At 51.0% G+C, this 21,193-nt stretch overlaps 6 protein-coding genes across 6 annotated transcripts; 5 read left to right on the top strand and 1 right to left on the bottom strand.

The window, feature by feature from the left end:
- Nucleotides 1-1,686: 1,686 nt before the first annotated feature.
- STEHIDRAFT_119257 (uncharacterized protein) lies at nt 1,687-3,342 on the top strand. Its single transcript, XM_007301143.1, has 7 exons — nt 1,687-1,834; nt 1,910-2,090; nt 2,172-2,224; nt 2,286-2,465; nt 2,515-2,859; nt 2,917-2,945; nt 3,016-3,342. Exons 1-7 carry the CDS (start codon nt 1,804-1,806, stop codon nt 3,241-3,243), a joined length of 1,047 nt encoding a protein of 348 aa, XP_007301205.1. The 5' UTR covers nt 1,687-1,803; the 3' UTR covers nt 3,244-3,342.
- A 361-nt stretch (nt 3,343-3,703) lies between these two features.
- Nucleotides 3,704-6,363, top strand: STEHIDRAFT_74838 (NAD-P-binding protein). The gene is made up of 11 exons (XM_007300553.1): nt 3,704-3,860; nt 3,972-4,042; nt 4,108-4,151; nt 4,205-4,281; nt 4,373-4,470; nt 4,545-4,750; nt 4,839-4,900; nt 4,971-5,031; nt 5,086-5,302; nt 5,367-5,471; nt 5,547-6,363. Exons 1-11 carry the CDS (start codon nt 3,830-3,832, stop codon nt 5,817-5,819), a joined length of 1,245 nt encoding a protein of 414 aa, XP_007300615.1. The 5' UTR covers nt 3,704-3,829; the 3' UTR covers nt 5,820-6,363.
- A 446-nt stretch (nt 6,364-6,809) lies between these two features.
- Nucleotides 6,810-8,565, bottom strand: STEHIDRAFT_93046 (Extradiol ring-cleavage dioxygenase class III enzyme subunit B). The gene is made up of 5 exons (XM_007301142.1): nt 8,021-8,565; nt 7,833-7,963; nt 7,555-7,769; nt 7,328-7,466; nt 6,810-7,145 (listed from the first exon to the last, which is right to left on the bottom strand). The coding sequence occupies exons 1-5, from the start codon at nt 8,334-8,336 to the stop codon at nt 6,969-6,971; spliced, it is 978 nt and encodes a 325-aa protein (XP_007301204.1). The 5' UTR covers nt 8,337-8,565; the 3' UTR covers nt 6,810-6,968.
- A 231-nt stretch (nt 8,566-8,796) lies between these two features.
- On the top strand, nt 8,797-10,193 carry STEHIDRAFT_129062 (CDK-activating kinase assembly factor; the record flags this gene model as incomplete). The annotated part of the gene is made up of 5 exons (XM_007301141.1): nt 8,797-8,973; nt 9,039-9,127; nt 9,188-9,340; nt 9,393-9,466; nt 9,520-10,193. 5 exons carry the CDS (start codon nt 8,797-8,799, stop codon nt 10,191-10,193), a joined length of 1,167 nt encoding a protein of 388 aa, XP_007301203.1.
- Nucleotides 10,194-13,454: 3,261 nt separating this feature from the next.
- Nucleotides 13,455-14,853, top strand: STEHIDRAFT_93042 (N-terminal nucleophile aminohydrolase). The gene is made up of 9 exons (XM_007301140.1): nt 13,455-13,507; nt 13,571-13,608; nt 13,665-13,706; nt 13,764-13,890; nt 13,952-14,076; nt 14,130-14,255; nt 14,316-14,492; nt 14,545-14,605; nt 14,664-14,853. Exons 1-9 carry the CDS (start codon nt 13,486-13,488, stop codon nt 14,744-14,746), a joined length of 801 nt encoding a protein of 266 aa, XP_007301202.1. The 5' UTR covers nt 13,455-13,485; the 3' UTR covers nt 14,747-14,853.
- A 186-nt stretch (nt 14,854-15,039) lies between these two features.
- Nucleotides 15,040-21,171, top strand: STEHIDRAFT_74826 (Sec7-like domain is implicated in guanine nucleotide exchange function). Its single transcript, XM_007300552.1, has 20 exons — nt 15,040-15,434; nt 15,511-15,870; nt 15,931-16,194; nt 16,248-16,882; nt 16,940-17,056; nt 17,111-17,131; nt 17,192-17,476; nt 17,539-17,656; nt 17,710-17,795; nt 17,847-17,924; nt 17,978-18,092; nt 18,148-18,557; nt 18,615-18,913; nt 18,981-19,217; nt 19,270-19,387; nt 19,458-19,591; nt 19,668-19,916; nt 19,989-20,083; nt 20,158-20,606; nt 20,709-21,171. Exons 1-20 carry the CDS (start codon nt 15,119-15,121, stop codon nt 20,973-20,975), a joined length of 4,653 nt encoding a protein of 1,550 aa, XP_007300614.1. The 5' UTR covers nt 15,040-15,118; the 3' UTR covers nt 20,976-21,171.
- Nucleotides 21,172-21,193: the final 22 nt, after the last annotated feature.

The raw sequence follows: 21,193 nt of genomic DNA, 5'->3' as shown, positions 1-21,193 counted from the left end.
AGCGCCAGAGTATGCGAGTGTCAATATAAGGTCACATCCACATCTGATGCTGAGAAAATATCAAACCTTCCCGTTTGATGCGGGAAAGGCGATGAATATGTTCAGCCCGTCGACACGCCAGAGCGCCCGATGGAACCTGCTGTGCGCTGATGTATCAGACAGATGCAACCCGCCAGTAGCGCCAAGGCCATGACCGCCATCCACACTGATCCTTCTCCGGGTTTCTCGCCCAAAAAACATGCAGCTTCAAGTGCACCGCGTATGGAAGCGTAATGTTGGCGGACCACCGGGGAGTGTGCTAAGGGCTGTGCGTAAGTGCGGGTGCTAAGTGCGGAACGCATGTTTGATGGCTTCGCGCCGTCGGGCAACATCGTCGTGGAAGAGGTCGCTGGAGGCGACATTTACTGTTACGGGGTGGAGACTTTCGATCACGCCTCCTCATCCGTTCAAGTGTCGGGGGTGTACTAGCCACCATCATAGGGATAACTGGCGCCTGTCGCAACTAAAAACCAAGACGGAATCATGAAGTGACCTCCATCAAGGAAAGTACGCTCTAAAAGACTCAAAGTAAGTGGATTGCTATACGTTGAAGACATACATAAAAGGATCGTAGGCTCCTCACTGGATTGGATAAGTACTTCGCGTGGCCGGACGAGCGCGACCGCAAGCGACCCGCTTGCGTTGAATGTTGAACCTGCATCCACCTGCACCAACCGGCGGCAGGTGATCTATGGGAGCAAATGTAAAGCGGAGACGTGGCATCGGTGGTCGTTTCCTTCATGTGTTCTGTATCGGGTTCTGCTTTCCCGTAGGTACTTACTGGAAGGAGGATCAATCCGGAACACAGTGGAAGCACGACACTTGGATAAGATCGACAAGACCTACCGGAGCTACGCCCCGTTTGTCGATAAACTTATATCGGACAGTTGGCCTATAGAAGCGAGATGAACAGTGTGAAACTCAGACTGGTCTCAAAGTGCTGAGGCGACACAGGCTGAATGGCGTAGCCGTACCAAAGCAGGGCAATTTTTACGGCCAAACGGTTAACCGTCGACCTCGCTTGAAAGCACTAACCTTTACTTGCAGGATAAACGTCGATGCCTTCAAAGCGCGTTAGCGCACTATCCAGAATGGAAATACCTGACTATTTTAGCTCGGACATCAAGAAAGCACCTCAAAAAGAAATGAAGAGGGCAAACACAACCAAACGAAATGGAGACATCTGCGTTATAAGAGGGTTAATACCAATCTATACTTCATAATGGTTCTGTGAATATAGGTTTGCGGTGCCAAAGTAATACCGCGAGATCGGTAGAGTATACGGCAGTGAACCACTGCTGCTGCAAGACTTCCGACACCAGACTCGGAGGCCATATGTGCCATTACGAGCAATATGTATAAGTTATACTAGTGGTCTTTGAATAATGGAATCGTCGTAGCCAAACGTCAATACCTTTGACTTTGGGTGGACGACGTCGATGTTGTTCAGGTGGACGAAGGACCTTGAGATGGTCGGAGAAATCAAAATCAAGTGAAGTGGCGCCAATCCAGGTGTGTGGCGATCTCGGGTCATACCGACTGGTCATGGGGGCCAACAAAGACACCAAGCGCTTCCCCACACTCGGTTCCCCGCAACGCCGCCGGAGCTTGAGTTGAGGCTTCCCCACATCCTATTCCGTTGGACTACCAGAGGCTCTTTCTGTTTCTCATCCCACAACAAGACAAGTTCTGCTTCTGTTACAAGTAGACAGTAGTCTAACGATGAGGTTATCCACTCGATGTCTCCAGCAACTGAATCCAGCCATGGCTACTCGAAGGAAGAGTATCAGCTTCGGTCAATATCATCCCGTCGTCTCTCTATGTACATGCATGCATGCTGATCCGACGTCACTGATGTTGATATGCACAGTTGGTCTTGGACGGATGGGCAGTGAAATGGCCTACAACCTTTTCGCATCAGTTCACGCAGAAAATCCTGAAGCCGATTTTGTTGTTTGCGATGCGTTTCCCGAGGCTGCAGGACGCTTTTGTCAAAACCTCATACACAATTTCCCCGCGGCGAAACTCGCGGTCGCTACCACCCCACAAGAGCAAGTATATACGTCTTCTCTACATACAGTTGTCATGTCCTCTCAGGAACACGTTCGCTGACTGAGCTTCGCAATTTACAGCGCCGTCATGGCTTCGAGCACGATTATTACGATGCTGCCGTCATCCCCGCAAGGTCGGTTTCATTATGCTTCGTACGCTCGAAAGAAGGTCGATAATATTGTAGTCATGGGCAGTTCGGTCGGTGTACGCAGAAGCAAACGGCATCATCCATACACTTCGCACTCTTCCCCCCGAGGAGGTCAAAGATACGCTTTGTATCGATTCCACCACTTTGGATGTGCAAGTCGGGCGCAAAGTTGCTTCCGATGTCATCTCGCTGGGTGCCGAAATGGTAGACGCTCCTGTATCCGGCGGTAAGCTGAACATAGTGTCCTTCGGAGCTGGTGCTGAACTACACGGTAGGCGTGACAGGGGCAAAAGCGCGTACGCTTTCGTTCCTTGTCGGGGGGACGGTGACCGGATTCGACCTCGCGCACCCATTCCTCACCCGCATGGGAAAGAATATCTTCCACTGTGGACCTTCTGGCTCGGGCCTCGCGGCCAAAATATGCAATAATCTCGTCCTCGGAGTAGAGCAGATTGTGGTCTCAGAAGCCATGCTCCTAGGACAGCGACTCGGACTCAATCCAGCCATCCTCGCGGGAGTGATCAACAGCTCTACGGGCGCATGTTGGTCATCCTCTGTGAACAATCCAGTCGCGGGCGCGCTTCCGGACAAGTCTCCACCATGCGAGAGAGAATACGAAGGTGAGTTTTCGAAAATGTTATCCAATTATTGGACACAGCTCATGTCACTTGCTCAAGGTGGTTTTGCCACGGCCTTGATGATCAAGGCAAGCGAATCTTCTTCAACTCCATCTTGGAAAACAATTCCCGTGTGGCTGACTAGGGAATATTCCACAGGATATGGGGTTGGCCACGAATGGGTCGAGTGTTTCCGGAAGCCCGCTGCCATTGGCGGAAGCTGCCACAAAGATATATGTCGACGCCGTGGAGAGATACCCGGAGCTTATTCGGAAGGACTTCTCGTCTGTATATACCTATCTCGAGAGAGCGGCGGAAGAGGGGCGAGGAGTACGCTTTGGAAAGTTGGAAGGGCCGGAGACGGCACGATCAGAATCACAATCATAGTCAAAGCCTCGTGTGGAGGACGGTGGGGGAAGCTGCATGTATATATAGTATTCATACGAGGAGCGTTCGCAAGGGTGTATAAAATTCTGGAAAGATGGGTGCACCACCTATCAGGAGATGTGAAGTCAGGAAGCGGTGTAAAAGAAAAGCACACTGCAATAGCTGGAGTAAATGTGCCATATTAGCCCGAGTCACACCAGACAAGCGGTGCTTGACGACCTTGGGCAAAGCGAGCAGAGATTCTTTACGTACCTTCTTCTCTTACCTTTACTTAGCTTGAGGCTCGCCCCGTACTCGCCAGCTTCTGATCCAGTATTCCTTTTGTCCCACCCTCGACTGTGGCCGCTGGCGGTAGGCTCTTTGCATTTGCAACGGCGAGCATGGCGCGCACGTGCTGACCTACCGACGTCCGTTGCCTTAGAACTGCTTTTCGCCGGGATTCTAACAAGACCCCCTCCATCGTCCTCCTTCCTCCGTCCATCTCCTTTTCCCTTTTCGCGACGATCCCTCGTTCTCGTCCCCCAACGCTTCCCTTGACTTCTTCTTCAATAAATCCCTCTATCCCGATCCCGGTCTGCACCTTTCTATGTCAGAAAAGCCGAACGTGATTATATTTGGTGCGTCCGCTCTCCTCAGTCACACCCGCCTTCATCCGCTCAATCTAATAAAAATCGGATCGCAATCGCTTCTTGCCCGATGCGCCTCTCGTTCGTGTCTATGGCTTCTAGGAGGTGTCAATACCTGTGCGAGGGCCTTGGCGGCGTACTTGGCCCCTCCATCGGGTGAAGACCTGGTATCCGTGAGCATCTGCTCTCCTACATCGACCTCTATCGCGATCAGCTGATGGCGAACATTGGAGTATAGAACCTTCGTATTGTCGACAAATACTCTGTCAATCCACCTACGACGTATGTTTGGCGCCTTTTCCCCATATACTTCCGTCCCCTAACCCTCGGCACAGATACATCGGCTCGGAGTTCCCTAAGGTGCTCGAAAAGCCTAATGTCGAATATCACCAGGCCAACCTGACCCAACCAGGTGCGTGGATTTCCGCCTGAGATCGCGCTGGTGTATATATTTTTCCTGCCCTTCTGCACGTTTTGTTCATACCACGCGTCACTCTGTTCAGCCACCGTCTCTCGGATGTTCGATCCACCGGAAGGACAAGCCCCTTACACATATGTCTTCGATTTAACTGGAGACATCGTTGTCGATCGTCCTGAAGCCGTAGGTTCTCATTCCTCTTTGTCCGCGGGCCCTGTGCACTCATCTTGATTGTGTGCCGGTATGTCCGCTTCTAGATCTATATCAACCACACATGCAATGTGACGCGACTACTCGGCCTCGAGGCTGCAAAGAGGAACATCAAGGCGTTCGTACGATTGCAACAACCATTCTACGAGTGCTCAGAGAAAGGATCTCACGAAGAGAAGGATGATGTGAAGCCCAATGGCGTAGTGGGGACCTGGTGGCATGAGTCGTTGCGGATTTTGGGCGCTGTTGGAGGGTAAGTGCTCCTTCCTTCCTTTTTTTCCTTCTAAAGTAACAGGAAATAATATTCGCACTGGTGGAATTCATGGTTTGATCTTGATAAGGCTGAACTTGGTCGTGGTTCGGCCGGGACTTGTTTATGGGCCTTATATCGATTCTGGACTGAGTGCGTTCTTATTCTTTTTTTGGAACTCGATGTAGCCAATTCTGATGGATGATTTGATGGTCTTTAACAGTGACGAACGTTTTGACTGTCGCCTCTGTCTATGGATATATGAAGAAGCCTATGAAGTCATTGTGAGATCTCGCATCATTGTTGTGGCCATGTGGATGTACTCACAATCTTCATAGATGGAGTCCCGGGAAGAATCCCATGAACACTATTCACTCAGACGACGTCGCTGGTGCATTGTGGGCTTGTGCTCAATGGATGGCACCTCTGGGGCGCGCAGAAGCGGATAAAGTTGCGGGCGAGGAGGTGCATTTCCACAATGAGAAGAGCAAGGTATCAGAAGTCACAGGTATGCCACCAGCAACCCAGAAAGTTGTCGTTCCTCTCTTCAATATTGTAAGTCCCTCGTCCGGATCCAATCCTCTGTCTCCAGTATTTCGCTATAGCTCTCTCGCTGTAGGTCGACGACAATCAAACAACACTGCATAAAGCCGGAGAAACAATGACCTCCTTGTTCGGCACCACCTTCGAATACCACAATTTCTTGACGAACACTGTCGCACGTGTACGTATCTTACCCTGACTTCTTCCATCGCCGAGCACCACTCACTCTTGTCACCCTCATATTTGCATGCAACAGTTCCGTCTTGAGGAGGCAGTCGAAGACATCAATGAGGCGCACGTAGGCGCGTGGGCCGAGATGATCACAAAGTCCAACCCACCTTGTCCGAACACTCACCTCAGCGCTTACATGGATACCTTCACTCTCTCGAAACACGTCGTCGCTTTGTCCAATGCCAAAATCAGGAAGATCATCGGCTACACGCTCAAACAGCCTAGCATGACCGCCGAAAACCTTCGGGAGATCGTGGACAAGTGGAAGGAAGAGGGCAGTTGGCCAAAACTCGACTAGGCTATTTGGTCAGTTTCTTGGTCGCCTTGTGATCTCGTCAGGTTCCGTCGGACTGTGTTTCGTGTCGCATCGCGCTACTGTTGTAGAAGCTCTCTGTCTGGTGTAATTGTTGCCGCTGCTATCCTCTCGCGCCTCGATCCGGTTCGGTTTGTTCGATCACTAGTAATTACTCTTTTCGCTGTTGCCGTCCACAACTCTTCTTTTGTCAATGTACCACGACCCGCGTTCGGCATCCTTCCATATCCGTTCTTACTTTTCGTGTACTTGGATTTATCCTGCAAGCTCCCGCTACTTTCCTTCTCACACACCATTTTTTCCTATTTCTTTTTCTTCATTTCTCTTGCTTTTGTTTTACTGCCCTTCACCTACCCCGTAATAATCGCACCACTCCTCTCAGTGCCTTCCACACCTGTTCGTTCATCCAATGCACAATCCCCACCCATCCCTTCTCACCGAGCCACACCGTCCATACGTCTATATATACATACCATGCTTCACCTCTTTTTCACTCCTTTTCACTCTTATTCCCCCTTCGGTTTCGACTGCCCTTCTCCTAGCCTATATCCTTCTTTATTATCCTAATCATCTCTCTTTTCGCTCAATACTCCCTTATCTCTTTTCCGCTCTCTCTTTCTCTTCCTATTTTTCAAATGTTCCAATCTCAACTCAAACTCGGAAGGAGCGGATGGTTCGTTCTGTTCTGGTCTTGTGCTCCCGTATTAACGTTCTGTTTTGCTTGCTTGTTCGCCTCTTTTGTTTGTCCTTTTCCCCTCTCCTTGTCTTTTTGGTACTTACAAAGTAACGCGGTGACGAAGCGAAATGAAATGAGAAGCGGAAAATATTGATTCGAACTCAATCGGATGTTGTGTGCAATGGAATGAATTTACTCTCCCCTCTCCTTCAAGCGTCAAGCTTTGTAGACTTGTGATAAACTTATGTGTCGTCCAACGAAGTGGTGTTGGTTAGGATTAAGCTGAGGAAACCAATGAGAAGAGCTCTGATAGTCATTCACGAGTAAAAATCGCACGAAGACGTAGACAAAAAAAAAACCTAGAAAACCAATACATAGATTGCATTGTCACAGATACAGATATCGTCCGAACCATGGTACCGCGCCATCGCGAGCCGGCCATCTCTCCACCTCCAACCTCACAGCCCAAACGCGACAGTATGCTGGCCATAAACCGCCGAGAGGACCCTAACATCGCCTTCTTCACCTGCGCCAGCGGCGACGTAGATCGGCACGAAGTGTTCTTCCCTTGGGTGGGCGGCGCGGAAGGCTTGATGCTTGGGGAGCGCGACCAAGGCCTCCTTGCGAGCTTTGGGCTGTTTTGACGTTCGAAGTTCGACGGACGACATGGATAGGGGTTTACGCCACATCAGGAGGATTACGTCATAGGGGGATGTCGCCACATAAGAACAAGATGATGGTGAGCCTCGAAGTTAGGGCGACAGCTATCATAGGCAGAACCGAAAGAAGATAGGGGGAGGAGAATCGAGATACGCACATCAGAGATGGAGATAGCCGAAGTCACGGCATCGCTGAAGGATTTGTGGCCGGGTCCAGCAGTGGATGGGGCGAAGGAGCTGAAGTCACGTAGGTTGTGCATCGTGAGTCCACCAGACAACACGAGTACACCCTCTTCACTAAAGTTTGAAAGTATCGTCAGAATCGGTGTCGCGTTTTGTTCGGCAATTCATAAGCCCAGGGAACCGGGAAGTCCTATCAACTTACCGGAGTTGGGCGACGGCCTTACCGAGCTGCCAGTTCTTCTCGGGGCTGAGTGAACCATCTATGGAGATCTGGACAATTGGAATGTCGCGCAGTTCCTCGCCGAACATGAGCCTAAAGGGCACGAAAATACCGTGGTCGAAACCTGCGGCAGAGCGTCCGAGACCATCCTGTCCGCGCGGTTCGAGGGTGGTGGTCAGTCTGGCGAGGAGTCCAGCCTTTCAAACCGGAGGAAAATCAGTATGGAGCCTACTCTCAGTTGGATGGGGAAGTAAACAGACATGTTTAAGGAGATCGACAATGTGATTGGCGAGTGCCTTGTCTCCTCTGGAATTGAAAGCGAGCTCGTAGAGACTCTTCGGAAAGCCGTAGTAGTCGTAAAACAGAGGATTGCGGTCTCCATAGTCAGTCACTGAAGGAGAAACATGTCAGTTCATATTTATGGGGATTTCGTAAAAGTAAAACCCACCGAGAGTTTCCCCTCGCGTCTCCCAATGCGCACTGAACACCACAATAGCCTTGGGGTTATACTTCTTCAACAGGGCAGGTCCGAAATCCTTCAAGAACGCAGCCAAGGGTCCACGAGGCCCCATATGTAGCGCAGGCTCTTGTGTGTTATCACCAAACCTGGTAGGCTCGTCATCGGGGAACGCGAGCATGGGACTTCCGTGGGCGAAGAAGAATGACGGGATGCGGGATGAAGATGCATTGGACGGCAGAGCGTCGAGGGCGGTGAGCCATTCGTCCCGGTTCTTTGGAAGGGCTGGTACAGTTAGACCTGGCATGTTGGCAGCAGTCGAGCTATATGTGAGCAATCTCAACTGCGTTGCGGTATGAGACAGGAAACGGGTGAAAGAGGATTCGCGAACGAGGACGGCAAACAGCACGATGAACGAGTAGATGAAGAGCGAGCGAAGGCCGAGAAATTCCAGGATGGGCTACAATCAAGCCCTATGGGGGACTTTGAGCGTACGAAATGGTTGGATCTGACAGGAGCTCGAGACTATTTGAGCAGATGTCCATTGCTCAAGGCGTAATACAGACTATGTGTTTTCTCTGTAAGCGCCAGTAGGTGATTCCCAAGCGTGGTCATATGGATGACTCAGCATACAGGCTCGCCACAGAATGGGCAGGCCCCGTGCCACCTGTTCTCTGTTGCCGTGGGTGCTGTGTCTCAGGCTCATCGGAGTTCACCGTCATCTTTCACATTGTGTCATTCTCAACATGCCTGCAGCGACCTCTACTATGTCGAACGCAAGCAGAGGAAATGTGGGTGGTTGGCTCCGTGGCACAACTATCCGCAAAAACGCCAATACGCCGAGTGGCTCGCGTTCCTTGACCCCGCAAGTTCCTCAGAGCACCTCTACTACTATCTTCGGGGGAGGGGTGAAGGACCCTTCGAACAGAGTTCAAGAATATCGCGTATGTCGTGTTTACCATTCCTAAGCATCTTGTCACTGACTAAGGTCCTTCATGCCGTGTATTAGTCCCCGGACGACCAGTGCCCGCAATGCAAGTCCGACCGATACCTGAACCCGAGCCTACGTCTCCTCGTCAGCGCGTGCTATCATAAATTGTAAGCCCCTGAACTTCGCGTATAGCCTTGCGCTAGAGCTGACTAGGGGTTGTTTTTCAGGTGTGAAGGATGCATAGACCGAATCTTCTGTCTTGGACCTGCACCATGTCCAAAATGTGGCAAGATTCTACGAAAGCTCTCGTTCATGCCACAAACCTTCGAAGACCTTGTCGTAGAGAAGGAAGTTGTCGTTCGCAAACAAATCGCCAAAGAGCACGTTGTTCACACTCATTCGATGCCGGCTGTTGACTGACCGCATCCACAGCTTCAACAAACAGCGAGATGACTTTCCCGACCTCAAATCCTATAACAACTATCTTGAAGAAGTCGAGGACCTCAGTATGTTCTAGTTCTGCTTTCTTACTGGCATCCAAATCTCACGGGTGTTATAGCCTTCAATCTCATCAATGACATCGACGTTGAAGCGACACAAAAGCGCATCGCCGATTATCGACGCGAGAATGCAGCGCTAATTGAAGCCAACATTCAACGCGAACAATCCTACGCCAAAGCCCTCCTCGAGGCCGACGAGGCCCAAAAGCGCGAACGCCAACTCCGCGCAGACGAGCTCCGTCAAGCCGAGGAAGCCGAGCGACTCGCCGTCGAAACCGAAAAGAATGCGCTCATAGACTCGCTCGAACGCAACTCCACCGCGGATGCGCATCGGCTCGTGGCCAAGTCAAGGATGGAGGCTGTCAAGCGGGCGAAGGAGAGAACGAAGGAGGCAAACCATGCGGTGCATCAGAGCGCGGCGATGTTGTTGAGGTCGAGGGCGGCGCAGAGTGCGACGGTGCCAGACGTGCCTCATGTGCCGTTGCAGGACGATTGGGACGCGTATGAGGATAAGTATACGATGATGAGCAGTTATTATGACCCGGTCAGTGAGTTAGTGAGGAAGGACAGGGAGGGGATCATGAGGGCCGGTGGGTATCGGGTGGAGGAGGCTTGGGAGAGGGCATTGAGGAGTGCGGTGGCGGGTTTGGATGTGCCGCCACTGACAGACTCGACCGTTGTGTCGCAGAAGGTGCGTGTGGGCGGGGCAGATGCGGTATCAGCCTCTACATAGATTTTAGACTAAATACTTCCTAATACATGTATCGTCTGTACTCATATTCGTGTAATTATAATTTGTTCGATAACTTTCACCCTCACGCTCAACTGGAAGCTTCTGTTTCGACGAGAATATCACTCACATTCTCATGCAGAAATGATGCTATTCATTGTCACGGCTACAACAGAATCGTTGACAACAACCCTCGGAATTCGAGCCTACACACTACGACGAAGCAAGTTTTTGGATTATCAAATTTTAAGCATCACCGCATCTGCACCAAGCTCAAAATCAGTGAAAAGTCGAATCGGACGGACGGGAGCATTGCAGACCTCAACAGGAGACCACACAATGGACGAAAATTGGATGGACGTGTGGTCATGCCTTTTTTGGCTTCTCGTGCTCACGCACAGAGCTATCAGAAGACAGAATTTCAGTGAAGCTCGAGCAAAAATATGAACAGAAACTCGAGGAGGAAACGTTGAACTAAGTGGCTTACACCAAGGAGGCAAGCATCACCACAACACTCGCTGTCGACGGAGCAGGAATCGCCGAGGGCTTTACATTCTTGACGCTCTCGGATAGCGCTAGTGGAGGCGAGAGGAAGAAAGACGGCGAGGACGAAGAGGACTGGTTTAACGGAGAAGTGCATCGTCAATTGTGGGGAAGCGGTGGAGTAATGGATCGTATGAGGTTTATGAGATGAGAGCGCTGCTAGTGACTGTAGAGGTGGAGAGACTAGGAAGAGGTTTTTATACGTTTGTCTCACCTGGACGATGAGCCAATCCGGAGACTGAGGAGCTTTGTGATGCGGCGAGGGTGACAGCTTGAGTGGCCTGACGTCTTCCATGAAATCGGCGGTCATCCTGCGATGGAGAATCAACTTGCAAGGAAGTAAATGGGTGGCATGCTGACGGCTACTGAAGATAACTAAAACAAATCGACTCTTTGTCGAGGAGTCGGATGACCGGGATTGGCCAAGACCTCGAGACATCAAAGTAAGGAGGTCATTTTGACAGCCCTACCATGTAGGTCTCATCGCGACTGTGACCTTCTGGGTAATGCGGGTAGGAATTTGGAGTAGGTATCGGTCTCGGGCCTGCCGGGGTGAAGATCAAAGAGTTTGTTGGAGCTACTTTGTCGAAGCCTGGTATGCGGAGAAGATGCTAAAAACAGAATGGCAAGCAATCAAACTCAGATCAGTACACTCTGAAGTTGTGAATAGGTCAAGTATTCCCTAGTAAGTTGACAGAGCTAAGGATCCATCTTGGAGCGAGTGGGTGACGGTGTATGATTGGACTGGTCCAGCCAGTGATGAGTCTCTCCGCGTTCGAGGTGTCACTCAGACTCTGACAGCCGTGCAAACATAGGTGTGATGGAACAAGCTCGTTTCCAATAAAGAAAGTCGACAAGACCAGTGTATGTCGACACCGCATATCATATATGCAGGGACCGGGAATGCGATGGGAGGAGCTAGGAAGCAGGACAACGTTTCTCAGAGGCTACACCTTGAATTAGGAGATGCCATCCATTGTGAAGATATTTTGATATGTATTCTTCCAGCAGTCATTCAAACCTCTAGAAATGCCAATCGTTGAGAACAATCCCCAGAACTCGAGCTTATATACTACCACGACGAATGCAGTTTTTGGACTATCGATCTTCAAGACTATTCATCGCCATCCGCACCGCTCAAAATCAGCGAAAAGTATAGTCGGACGGACATTGAAGGAAGCACTGCGGACCTCAACAGGATGCCACACAATGGACGGGAATTGGATGGACGTACGGCCATGCGGGTATTTGACCTCTCACGCACAGATCTATCAGAAGACGGAATCTCAGTGAAGCTCGAGCAAAAAGATGAAAAGAAACAGAGAGCGGGATCGTTGAACTAAATGGCTTACTCCAAGGAGACATAAATCAGTACAACACTCGCTGTCGACGAAGCAGGGAGCGCCGATGGGTTTACATACTTGACGCTCTTGGGTGCCACTAGCGGAGGCGAGGGGAAGAAAGACGGCGATGACGAAGACAATAGGCCTTGTGGAGAACTGCATGGTCGGCTGTGGCAGAGCTGTGGGGCGATGGATTGGATGAAGACCAGGAGATGTGTGTCGATTGTGGGTTATAGAAGATATAGAGATGAGGGGGGTGGTATATACGCCTGACCTGGTGAGCCAACCCGGAGACCGAGGAATTCTGTAATGACGGGGTCAGCAGCTTGAGAGTGACCTGCCATCTTCCATGATATCAGGGTTCGTCCTTCGAGGGAGACTCGACTTGCGAATAAGCAAATGCAATACGCAAACAGAGGGAGGTTGACGGCTACTAAAGATAATCATAACAGATAGACTCTTTATCGAGGCGTTGAGTGGCTGAGATTGGCCAATGCCTCGAAGTATAGATATGAAAACAGGTAATTTTGACAGCTCTACCACGAAAGGTTCATGGTGGCTGTTTTTGGGTAGTGCGGGTCGGATTTGAGAGTGGGTATCGAGCCTGATGTGCAGAAAGATGCTGAGAGGACGGAGTGACAAGTAATCAGAAGCAGAGCAGTACACTCTCAAGTCGAGCATAGGTCGAGTATTCCCTAGCAAGTTAACAGAGGAGCTAAGGAACCATCTTGAAGTTGATGGTGTATGATTGGACTGGTCCAGACTGTGATGAGTTTCTCGACGTTCGATGTGCCCATACTCTGACAACCGTGCAAAGATAGGTGTGATAGAACAAGCCCATTTCGAGTAAAGGAAGTCGACAAGACCAACGTAGACCGACACCGCACATCATAGGTGAAGAATGCGACGGAGCTCTGAGGCCGGTCAAGGTTTCACAGAAGCTACATCTTCTGAATTAGAGAATGCAATCAGTTGTGCGGGTCTGTACGATGTATGTGTTCTTCCAGCAGCCATTGATACCGCCAGAGATGCCCATTGTGTGACTCTAGAGCTAGGTGTTCGGACTTGCGGAACGTGTCGAAGTTAGACAGCTAATGATTCGTCTGAAGGACAACAAACTAGGGGATAACAAAACAAGCAGGTTATGATGAGGCTCGGAAAGAGATATAATTTCTCTACCTCAACGCACGTCTAAAGCCTTAGCGCATCCACAGAGGAGTCAAGGTAGGAGACTGGAGGAGGACCATGATGATGTTCAGAAACAATTTGGAATTTCCGCTTGAACGCGTCGCGGTGATAGCCGTGCTGACATAATCATGGCGTACGCGTCGAAGTGCTGAAGCTTGCGCGTACGAGTATACGAATCTCATACACTCTCCCTATCCTCACCACCACCACCCCCTTCGACGATGTCTAGGTCATACGATCGCGGTAAGTACAGCCAAAATAACTCTAACCACCGTCAATACTCATATCACAGTCTATGTCTTCTAGCACTTACCGTCTTCTCCCCCGATGGCCACTTGTTCCAGGTCAAACCACCAGCGTCATACAATACTCGGTATTCACAACTAACGCGTCTTTCTAGGTCGAATACGCTCTCGAAGCAGTACGCAAGGGAACATGCGCCGTTGGTCACGTTCTCTACAATGCTATCTTACATCCCATATTTAATGCAAGTCTCTAGGTTGGCGTGCGGGGAAAGGATGTCGTTGTTATAGGTGTGGAGAAGAAGTCAGTGCTGCAGCTGCAAGACGCACGGACAGTACGGAAAGTTGTCATGCTGGATGATCATGTCTGCCTTGCCTTCGCTGGTGCGTGCTCTCACATTCTGAGGTCTTGATCGAGCGCTGACCGCCACACCATGATGTATAGGGTTGACTGCCGACGGACGAGTCTTGATTGACAGGGCACGAGTGGAATGTCAAAGCCATCGTCTCACCGTGGAGGACCCAGTGACGGTTGAATATATCACCAGGCATATTGCAGGCATCCAACAGGTACGTCCATCTCAACGCACAGTTCTTGGTACCCGTTCTTACCGTTCGTGCAGCGTTACACTCAATCTGGTGGTGTTCGCCCATTCGGAATCTCTACCCTTATTGTTGGCTTCGACCCACATGACACCCGACCAAGGTTGTACCAGACTGAGCCAAGTGGTATCTACAGCGCCTGGAAGGTATGTGTCCCCGCTTGTTGATGTAAATTCTATACTGACGCTATATTTTCGTGCATGCAGGCGAATGCTATTGGCCGTTCTTCGAAAACTGTCCGGGAGTTCTTAGAGAAGAATCACAAGGATGATATGTCGCGAGAGGAAAGCATCAAACTCACCATCAAGAGTTTACTCGAAGTGGTACAAACTGGCGCGAAGAACATCGAAATCAGCGTCATGGAGAGCTATGGCAAAGTCACCGTACGTGCATGCCACATCCTTTAAGATATACCAATATTAAGCTGTGATATAGAACCTCGAGCTCGCTCAGATCGAGGAGATCGTGCAGGACATAGAGCGAGAAAAGGAGGCCGGTACGTATGATTGCCATTCTTCTCCGTCTCGCGACTTTCTGACACACTTCACAAACAGAGGCGGAGAGGAAGCGGTCGAGGTTGGCTCAGACGGCGGCGGGGCAGGCTGCCATGTCCATGGGGGCACAAGCAACAGAATGAGTTTGAGAGTTTTTGGACAACTTTGTATTTCATATCCTTGTCGTAGTTGTTGCTGTACCGCCTTTCGTTTTCCAACCACCAATAAGACCCGACCACGTACATGTTCTGCAGTCATCGCCTAAGTACAGGCTCAGCATGGTTCAGCATGGTTGCCAAAAAAGGGTTTGTTCGTTTGCTATGTAGCGCCACGCCACAGTCAAGCCTAGTCAGGGGTGTGGCGCTCGTCGCGTCCGGTTCTGACGTGTCTTTACCCTTTACCATACCATCTACATTTTGCCAGTCGCAACGACCAACTCGATTTTATCCTCCAAAACATTACAACTCGTACCAGGCTGCTGACCTTCTTGGTCCGGCCACATCATTCTCTTCGACATGCCCGCTGGATCCAATCACCACGCAGGTCCCTCTGCGTGGCCACCCACTATTAAATACTCCGAGTCCAATGGCACAGTCTCGCCAAAGCATATCATTTACTCGGAAGCTCTCTCTGTTACTGCTGTTATGAGGAAGAATGCTCGCTGGGCATCCTCTAGCCAAACGTATAACACTCGCGACTCTGTTCTGGCCAGCAGTCTCGGTCTCCGGAGAACAGGGCCTGTACGGTCAAACTCTGAGCAAAGAGGTAGCTCAGAGGACGATCTCATGCTTGGATTTGAGGAACTCAAACGAGAACTGCGAAATGTACAAGGTGCGTGTTCATTCTTCTGTCCATCAAAATTACAGAAGTTGAAGCGTTTATACCCTTCCTGTTCTACTTGCTCTAGACATCACCACCTTACCATTGACCACGCTTCTGTCCCCGTTCTTCGCCATCATACGATCACCGCTTTCTACCGGACCCATCACCTCCGCTGCACTCTCATCCCTCCACAACTTCTTTCTCTGCGGGATCATATCCCCGGAATGCCCCAACATCGATCCGGCGCTCATAGAGCTGAGCTCTGCAGTCTCCCATTGCAAGTTTGAAGCTAGCGACTCCTCAGGGGACGAGGTGGTACTGCTCAAGATTCTTACCGTGATACAAGACTGTATGTGCGGGCCTGTCGGCGGGCTGCTCGGGGACGTGGAGGTATGCGAGATGCTCGAGACGGTCTTGACAACGTGTGTTCAGATGAGGTTGAGTGGTGAGTCCGTGTCTATATCGGTATTTAGAAATCGTCGATATTGATGAACATATCCTACAGAGGCTCTCAGGCGGTCTGCCGAGCTGATCATGCATACCCTTGTGAGGACAGTGTTTGCGCGGTTGCACTCACTCGACCCGGAGGCGGAGGAGAAGAAGTTGCTCACATCTGAAGAAAGCCAAGGCCCTGAGATCGGAATTCCAAACCCCTCAGCCGAACTCGTCGTGACGAGCGATGCACCAGTAGAGACCGACGCCCCTCAGGCTGTAGCGGAAGAGCCTCCAGCAGCACCAGAACCGCCAGCCGAATCAACGAGACCGGAATGTATGAACTCTTATCTTCTAAACTTTAGTGAAAAACTCAAGCATTTCCTTCAGACGGTCTCCCATCCCTCGTAGAGTTACTCCGAGTCATTATTAACATTCTTGACCCAAACGACCGCATTCACTCAGATACGACACGTCTGCTCGCTCTCGGAATTCTCAACGCCGCTTTTGAGGTTTCCGGTCCCCGTTTGGGCGAATTCCCGTCTCTTCGCAGTCTGACTCTCGACCACGGTTGCAAATATCTCTTCCAGCTCGCTCGCTCGGAGAACTCTGCTGTACTAAACATGGCCCTACGTACCACCTCGACGATGATGAACACCATGCGAAAGCATCTTAAGCTCCAACAAGAGCTCCTACTCTCATTCACCATCGACCGACTGGCGCCACCAGTCCCAGACAGACTAGCAGCGCGCTACAAGGTCCCGGCTCGTAAGGGGTCAGGGCGGTTGTCGAACACGGCCTCACCGAAACTAGAACCTACACCTGATAGTGACTTGGAGAAGGGGAGCTCTTTGCCGAATAAACCGCATGCGCTACCTGCGAAGGGTGAGACGAGGGACGTTCTACTCGAAATGCTCAGCCAAATTTCCCGCGATCCGAACTTCATGGTCGATTTGTTCACAAACTACGACTGTGATATCAACTCGGAGAACCTCTTCGAGCGGCTGATTGACCTATTGACCAAGGTGAGCGTTGTCTGCGTAGTCTTCGAGGTAACGACTTACTGATTGTGTGGCCCATAGGGTGTATATACCGAATATTACCCTGAATCCATGCAAGAGAGCCCAATACAGTCGCAATACCTGTGCTTGGACCTACTTCTCACATTCGTCAATCACATGGCAGCGCGAGCCGAGGGTGTTTGTGAACTCTTCCTTCTCCCGTTTTCTTCGCAACTGACACTGGTATCATAGGCTGTCGTTTCATGGCCTTCTGTGAGCTTTCATCTACTAGTCCTTCCTGCCTCCGACCTCAGCTCATACATGTGATGACAGGAATATATATCTTCTGAGGAGCTCATGCAAAGCAAATCGACCAAAAACATCGTCCTTGCGGGCGCCGCGCGTTTCAACGCGAAACCAAAGACCGGCCTGGTATTCCTGGAAGAGAACGGCATCATCTATCGCGATCTTCCACCCGACATTTCCCGGGCAAAAAGTCTCGCAATGTTCCTCAAGTCGTGTACTCGACTCGACAAGAAACTACTTGGTGACTTCATCTCCAAGCCCGACAATATCGAGGTGTTGAAGGAATTTCTGCGACTGTTTGATTTCAAGGGCGTCAGTGTTGTTAATTTTCGTTATTCATGCATCAAGTCGTTCTCAACGTTCTATTGCTATAGAAAACTGTCTCAGACGCTTTGCGTGAATTACTTGAGACATTCCGACTCCCCGGTGAATCGCAGCAGATCTCACGCATAACGGAGACCTTTGCGGAATTTTACTTCGAGACTGCGCCTGGTGAGTCGTTTTGAAACGCTGGTACCGAGATAGACTGTTGATATCTTTCATAGGGGAGGTCAAGTCGCAAGACGCAGTGTATATATTGGCATATTCCCTCATCATGCTCAACACCGATCAACATAGCCCCCAAATTCGGGTTTGTGCTTTACTATTTGCACATACCAGACAACTCACACCCCGTACATAGAAACGAATGACAATCGACGACTATAAGCGAAACTTGAGAGGCGTCAACAATGGAGAGGATTTCTCTTCCGAGTACCTTGTAAGCTGCTCTTATATTCCAATGAGTCAGACTCGATCTAACGAGGAAAGTAGCAAGCGTTGTTCGATTCGATTCGAAAGCGCGAGATAGTCATGCCTGAAGAACACACAGGACAGCTGGGCTTCGAGTTTGCATGGAAAGAATTGCTCACTCGCACACGGCAGTCAGGTAAGAGCTCGTTTCGTTATTTCAATGCCGAACGAGCATCTAATGTCTCTCCTAGGACAACTGATGATAGCCAACTCTGATCTCTTCGACAAGGAGATGTTCACTTCCGTCTGGAAACCTGTCATCTCCGCCATCACATACGCCTTCATGACCTTCGATGACGAGTACATCATCGAGCGTTCCATAGCAGGCTTCCGACAATGCGCGACTCTCGCTGGCCACTTCCGCCTACCCGATGTCTTCGATTACGTCGTAGTATCCTTGTCCCAGGCGACCAGCCTGCTTTCTGATGCTCTGCCAACGGAAGTACCTATCTATCCTGTTGTCGAGGTGGAGGGACAATCGATCACGGTGTCGACGTTGTCGGTTCAGTTTGGCGCGAATCTCAAGGGCCAGTTGGCAGCTGTGGTGCTGTTCCATATCGTCAATGGAAACGGGAACGCCGTCCGCGAGGGGTGGACCCAGGTACGCCAAAAGGTCTTAGAATTTTCTCCTTAACTGATATCTGACTCTCGTACATAGATATTCGAGATGTTCCAAAACCTCTTCATACACTCCCTCTTACCCACTCGCATGCTGCAAATGGAAGATTTCCTTGGCGGTGTCTCCATGATTCCTCTGCGTGGAAGCAGTCAACAACCCCTTCGTCCTCAACCAAGGAACGACGGTCTTCTGTCCGCGTTGTCATCCTATTTGATGACGCCGTACACGCCTAGCCCGGACGCAGTACCAGAGGCGACGGACTCAGAGATCGAGAACACGCTCTGTGCTATTGACTGCATCACGACTTGTCGGTTAGATGAGCTTTATGGTCAGATCATGTACGCAATATCCTTTTGTTGTTCTCGCCACGTGTACTCAATGCTGACAAGGCTATACTACTTGCAGGCAACTAGATCTCGACCCGTTGATTGCAGCTGTCCGGTCGCTTGAGGCGCTTGCGCACGAGCGGACAGTGGCGAGGCTGCAACAAGACTCGGAGGATATGGCCATCACTTTCGAGACCCCATCTGCAGAGTTGAACGGCTCGCAAACGTCGCTTCCGTATGACCCTGCATCCGTGTTCTTGCTCGAGACGATCGTTAGCATCGTGCGACAGACGCCTCAGCACATCGAGGAATTATGGTGAGCTTCTAAGGTCCCTCGATTCTTCCCGGCGTACTGATGCGGAGGACAGGCCCATCGTCTTCGAGCACATCTCTGCTCTGTTGTCTTCCTCGACAAGGTACAGCATACTCCTGATCGAGCGCGCTGTGGTCTCCCTACTCCGGGTCTGCTTGATCTTGGCGACGAAGGTGGGTTTAAATTTTCCCGTTGGATCGATATCTCCAGCAGTGAATGAACTGACTTGTGTATTGTTCCAAGCCTTCTCTACGAGATCAGATCTATATATCATTTGACCTTCTCGGAGGTCTTCCACCCACCATCTCCAACTCTGTCGCCGAACAGATTATTTCAGGCCTCATGCTTATCCTTCAAAACCATCGGGACATCGTCAGGTCCGTATCGTCCCTCTAAATGCCATACTCATATCAACTTCGCTCGTGACTTACGACTTTGTGATGGCTGATGTAGCTCCCCAACCGAGTGGAACATCGTCCTCGCCCTAGTCCGCTCCACCGTCTCACACATCGAAGCCGCCCGTTCTTCCTTCGAGCTCGTTCAACGCCTCATCGTTGAAGGACCCGAACGCTCCGTGTCACTCGATAACGCGGCGGGGTTGATCGCCGTGTTGGACGATTTCGCGACGGCGGCGAGTTATGTGGCGGAGGCGGAGCAGCAGCAACAGCATGCGAGGAGGCAGGTCAAGGCGGATGTGTCTAGGTGAGTGTTTGTTTTGTTTGGATTATCTTTGAGGGTCGGTTGCTTATAAGATTTGTCGATATGAATGTGTAGTTCACCGGTAATCGACCGTGGACGGAAGGCTGTCGACTTGATGTTCGAGCTACTGAAGGCTCTCAATGCGACGTCGGTGGACAAATCCGACCCACGTGCGCTCTATTTCCCCTAGTTCCTTATGTAGCTCCTCAGTTGAAAACATGAATACTGACGCGAGTGCGCAAAGGCTTCAACCAACAATCCCTCATGATCCTCGCCTCGCTCTCCTCCCAATCCACGAACGCATCCCGCGAAATCCGCCACTCCGCCCTCTCCCAACTCTCCCGCGCCGTCCTCGGTCCTCTCGTCCCCGAACCCAAACTCTCCACAAACCCACACCTAAGTCCAGAAGAATCCGACTCGCCTCTGAACATCGCACAACTCTTCGACGAAGTCCTATTCCCCATGATCGACGACCTCATCAAAGTCGCCCCGACCGCGGCTGTCGGTATGGGCGCGGGCGCGGAAGGCACGGAGACGAGGGTGCGGGCGGCGATGGTGGTTTGTAAGGCGTTCATGAGGTTTGAGGTGAGGGATGTGGTGGGTGTGAGGGACGGGGAGGAGGTGAGGGGACTTTGGGCGAGGGTGTTGGATGGGATGGACGCGTTGATGGGGGTGGATAGGACGGATCAGATGGTGCGTTTTGTTTCCTATTTCTTATCTCCCCACCCCCTCTCTGGCACACTCATCCTGTTCTGGGTTGTGCTAACATGCCGCGCCACGCCACATCACGAATAGTCCGAAGCCGTCCAAGAATCCCTCAAGAACGTCGTCCTCGTCATGAACGCAGCGGGCATGCTTGTCCCTCGGCCTGCGACACCGGAAGACACGCGGAACGAGCAGCAGAAACAGCTTTGGGAGGTCACGAGGGAGAGGATGGAGAGGTTCTTGCCGGGACTGGTGGAGAGTGTTGTTCCCACGCCTGAGCCTGAACCTGTGGCACAACCTGCGGGCGAGCATCAGCATGTGGAGGGATCACATCCTCCACAAGAGGTTGCGGCTTGAGCACGCTAGACGAATATGATTTAATTCATGGCGTTGAGGATGCGGGTGGGGTAACGAGACGTCGTCAGTGGTCGGCCGGAGTGGCGGTGTGGCGTAAGTATGTTTGTTGTGGCCGGACTGTCATAGCGTAGTAATAGTGATTTGATACCAGCGCAGTAGTACCTTAATTTTTCTTTCTTGAATCGGAACGAAGGCTTCTCACAAACATAATGTTTTGT

This window comes from Stereum hirsutum (assembly GCF_000264905.1).
Source record: "Stereum hirsutum FP-91666 SS1 unplaced genomic scaffold STEHIscaffold_3, whole genome shotgun sequence".
NCBI classification, from domain to species: domain Eukaryota; kingdom Fungi; phylum Basidiomycota; class Agaricomycetes; order Russulales; family Stereaceae; genus Stereum; species Stereum hirsutum.
This window is presented reverse-complemented; position numbering and strand designations above follow the sequence as displayed.

Bases quoted from the DNA above. Each gene is read 5' to 3' on its own strand.
- STEHIDRAFT_119257 (XM_007301143.1), top strand. From the start codon at position 1,804: ATGGCTACTCGAAGGAAGAGTATCAGCTTCG. The intron at 2,091-2,171 runs GCAAGTATATAC...CGCAATTTACAG, and splicing joins GTCGCTACCACCCCACAAGA to CGCCGTCATGGCTTCGAGCA. The intron at 2,466-2,514 runs GTAAGCTGAACA...ACTACACGGTAG, and splicing joins AGACGCTCCTGTATCCGGCG to GCGTGACAGGGGCAAAAGCG.
- STEHIDRAFT_74838 (XM_007300553.1), top strand. From the start codon at position 3,830: ATGTCAGAAAAGCCGAACGTGATTATATTTG. The intron at 4,282-4,372 runs GTGCGTGGATTT...CACTCTGTTCAG, and splicing joins GGCCAACCTGACCCAACCAG to CCACCGTCTCTCGGATGTTC. The intron at 4,471-4,544 runs GTAGGTTCTCAT...GTCCGCTTCTAG, and splicing joins TTGTCGATCGTCCTGAAGCC to ATCTATATCAACCACACATG.
- STEHIDRAFT_93046 (XM_007301142.1), bottom strand. From the start codon at position 8,336: ATGCCAGGTCTAACTGTACCAGCCCTTCCAAAGAACCGGGACGAATGG. The intron at 7,770-7,832 runs GTCTGTTTACTT...CCGGTTTGAAAG, and splicing joins TTGTCGATCTCCTTAAACAT to GCTGGACTCCTCGCCAGACT. The intron at 7,467-7,554 runs GTAAGTTGATAG...TTCAAACTTTAG, and splicing joins AAGGCCGTCGCCCAACTCCG to TGAAGAGGGTGTACTCGTGT.
- STEHIDRAFT_93042 (XM_007301140.1), top strand. From the start codon at position 13,486: ATGTCTAGGTCATACGATCGCG. The intron at 13,508-13,570 runs GTAAGTACAGCC...TATGTCTTCTAG, and splicing joins GTCTAGGTCATACGATCGCG to CACTTACCGTCTTCTCCCCC. The intron at 14,077-14,129 runs GTACGTCCATCT...CCGTTCGTGCAG, and splicing joins ATATTGCAGGCATCCAACAG to CGTTACACTCAATCTGGTGG.
- STEHIDRAFT_74826 (XM_007300552.1), top strand. From the start codon at position 15,119: ATGCCCGCTGGATCCAATCACCACGCAGGTCCCTCTGCGTGGCCACCC. The intron at 17,657-17,709 runs GTGAGTCGTTTT...TATCTTTCATAG, and splicing joins TTACTTCGAGACTGCGCCTG to GGGAGGTCAAGTCGCAAGAC. The intron at 18,558-18,614 runs GTACGCCAAAAG...TCTCGTACATAG, and splicing joins TCCGCGAGGGGTGGACCCAG to ATATTCGAGATGTTCCAAAA.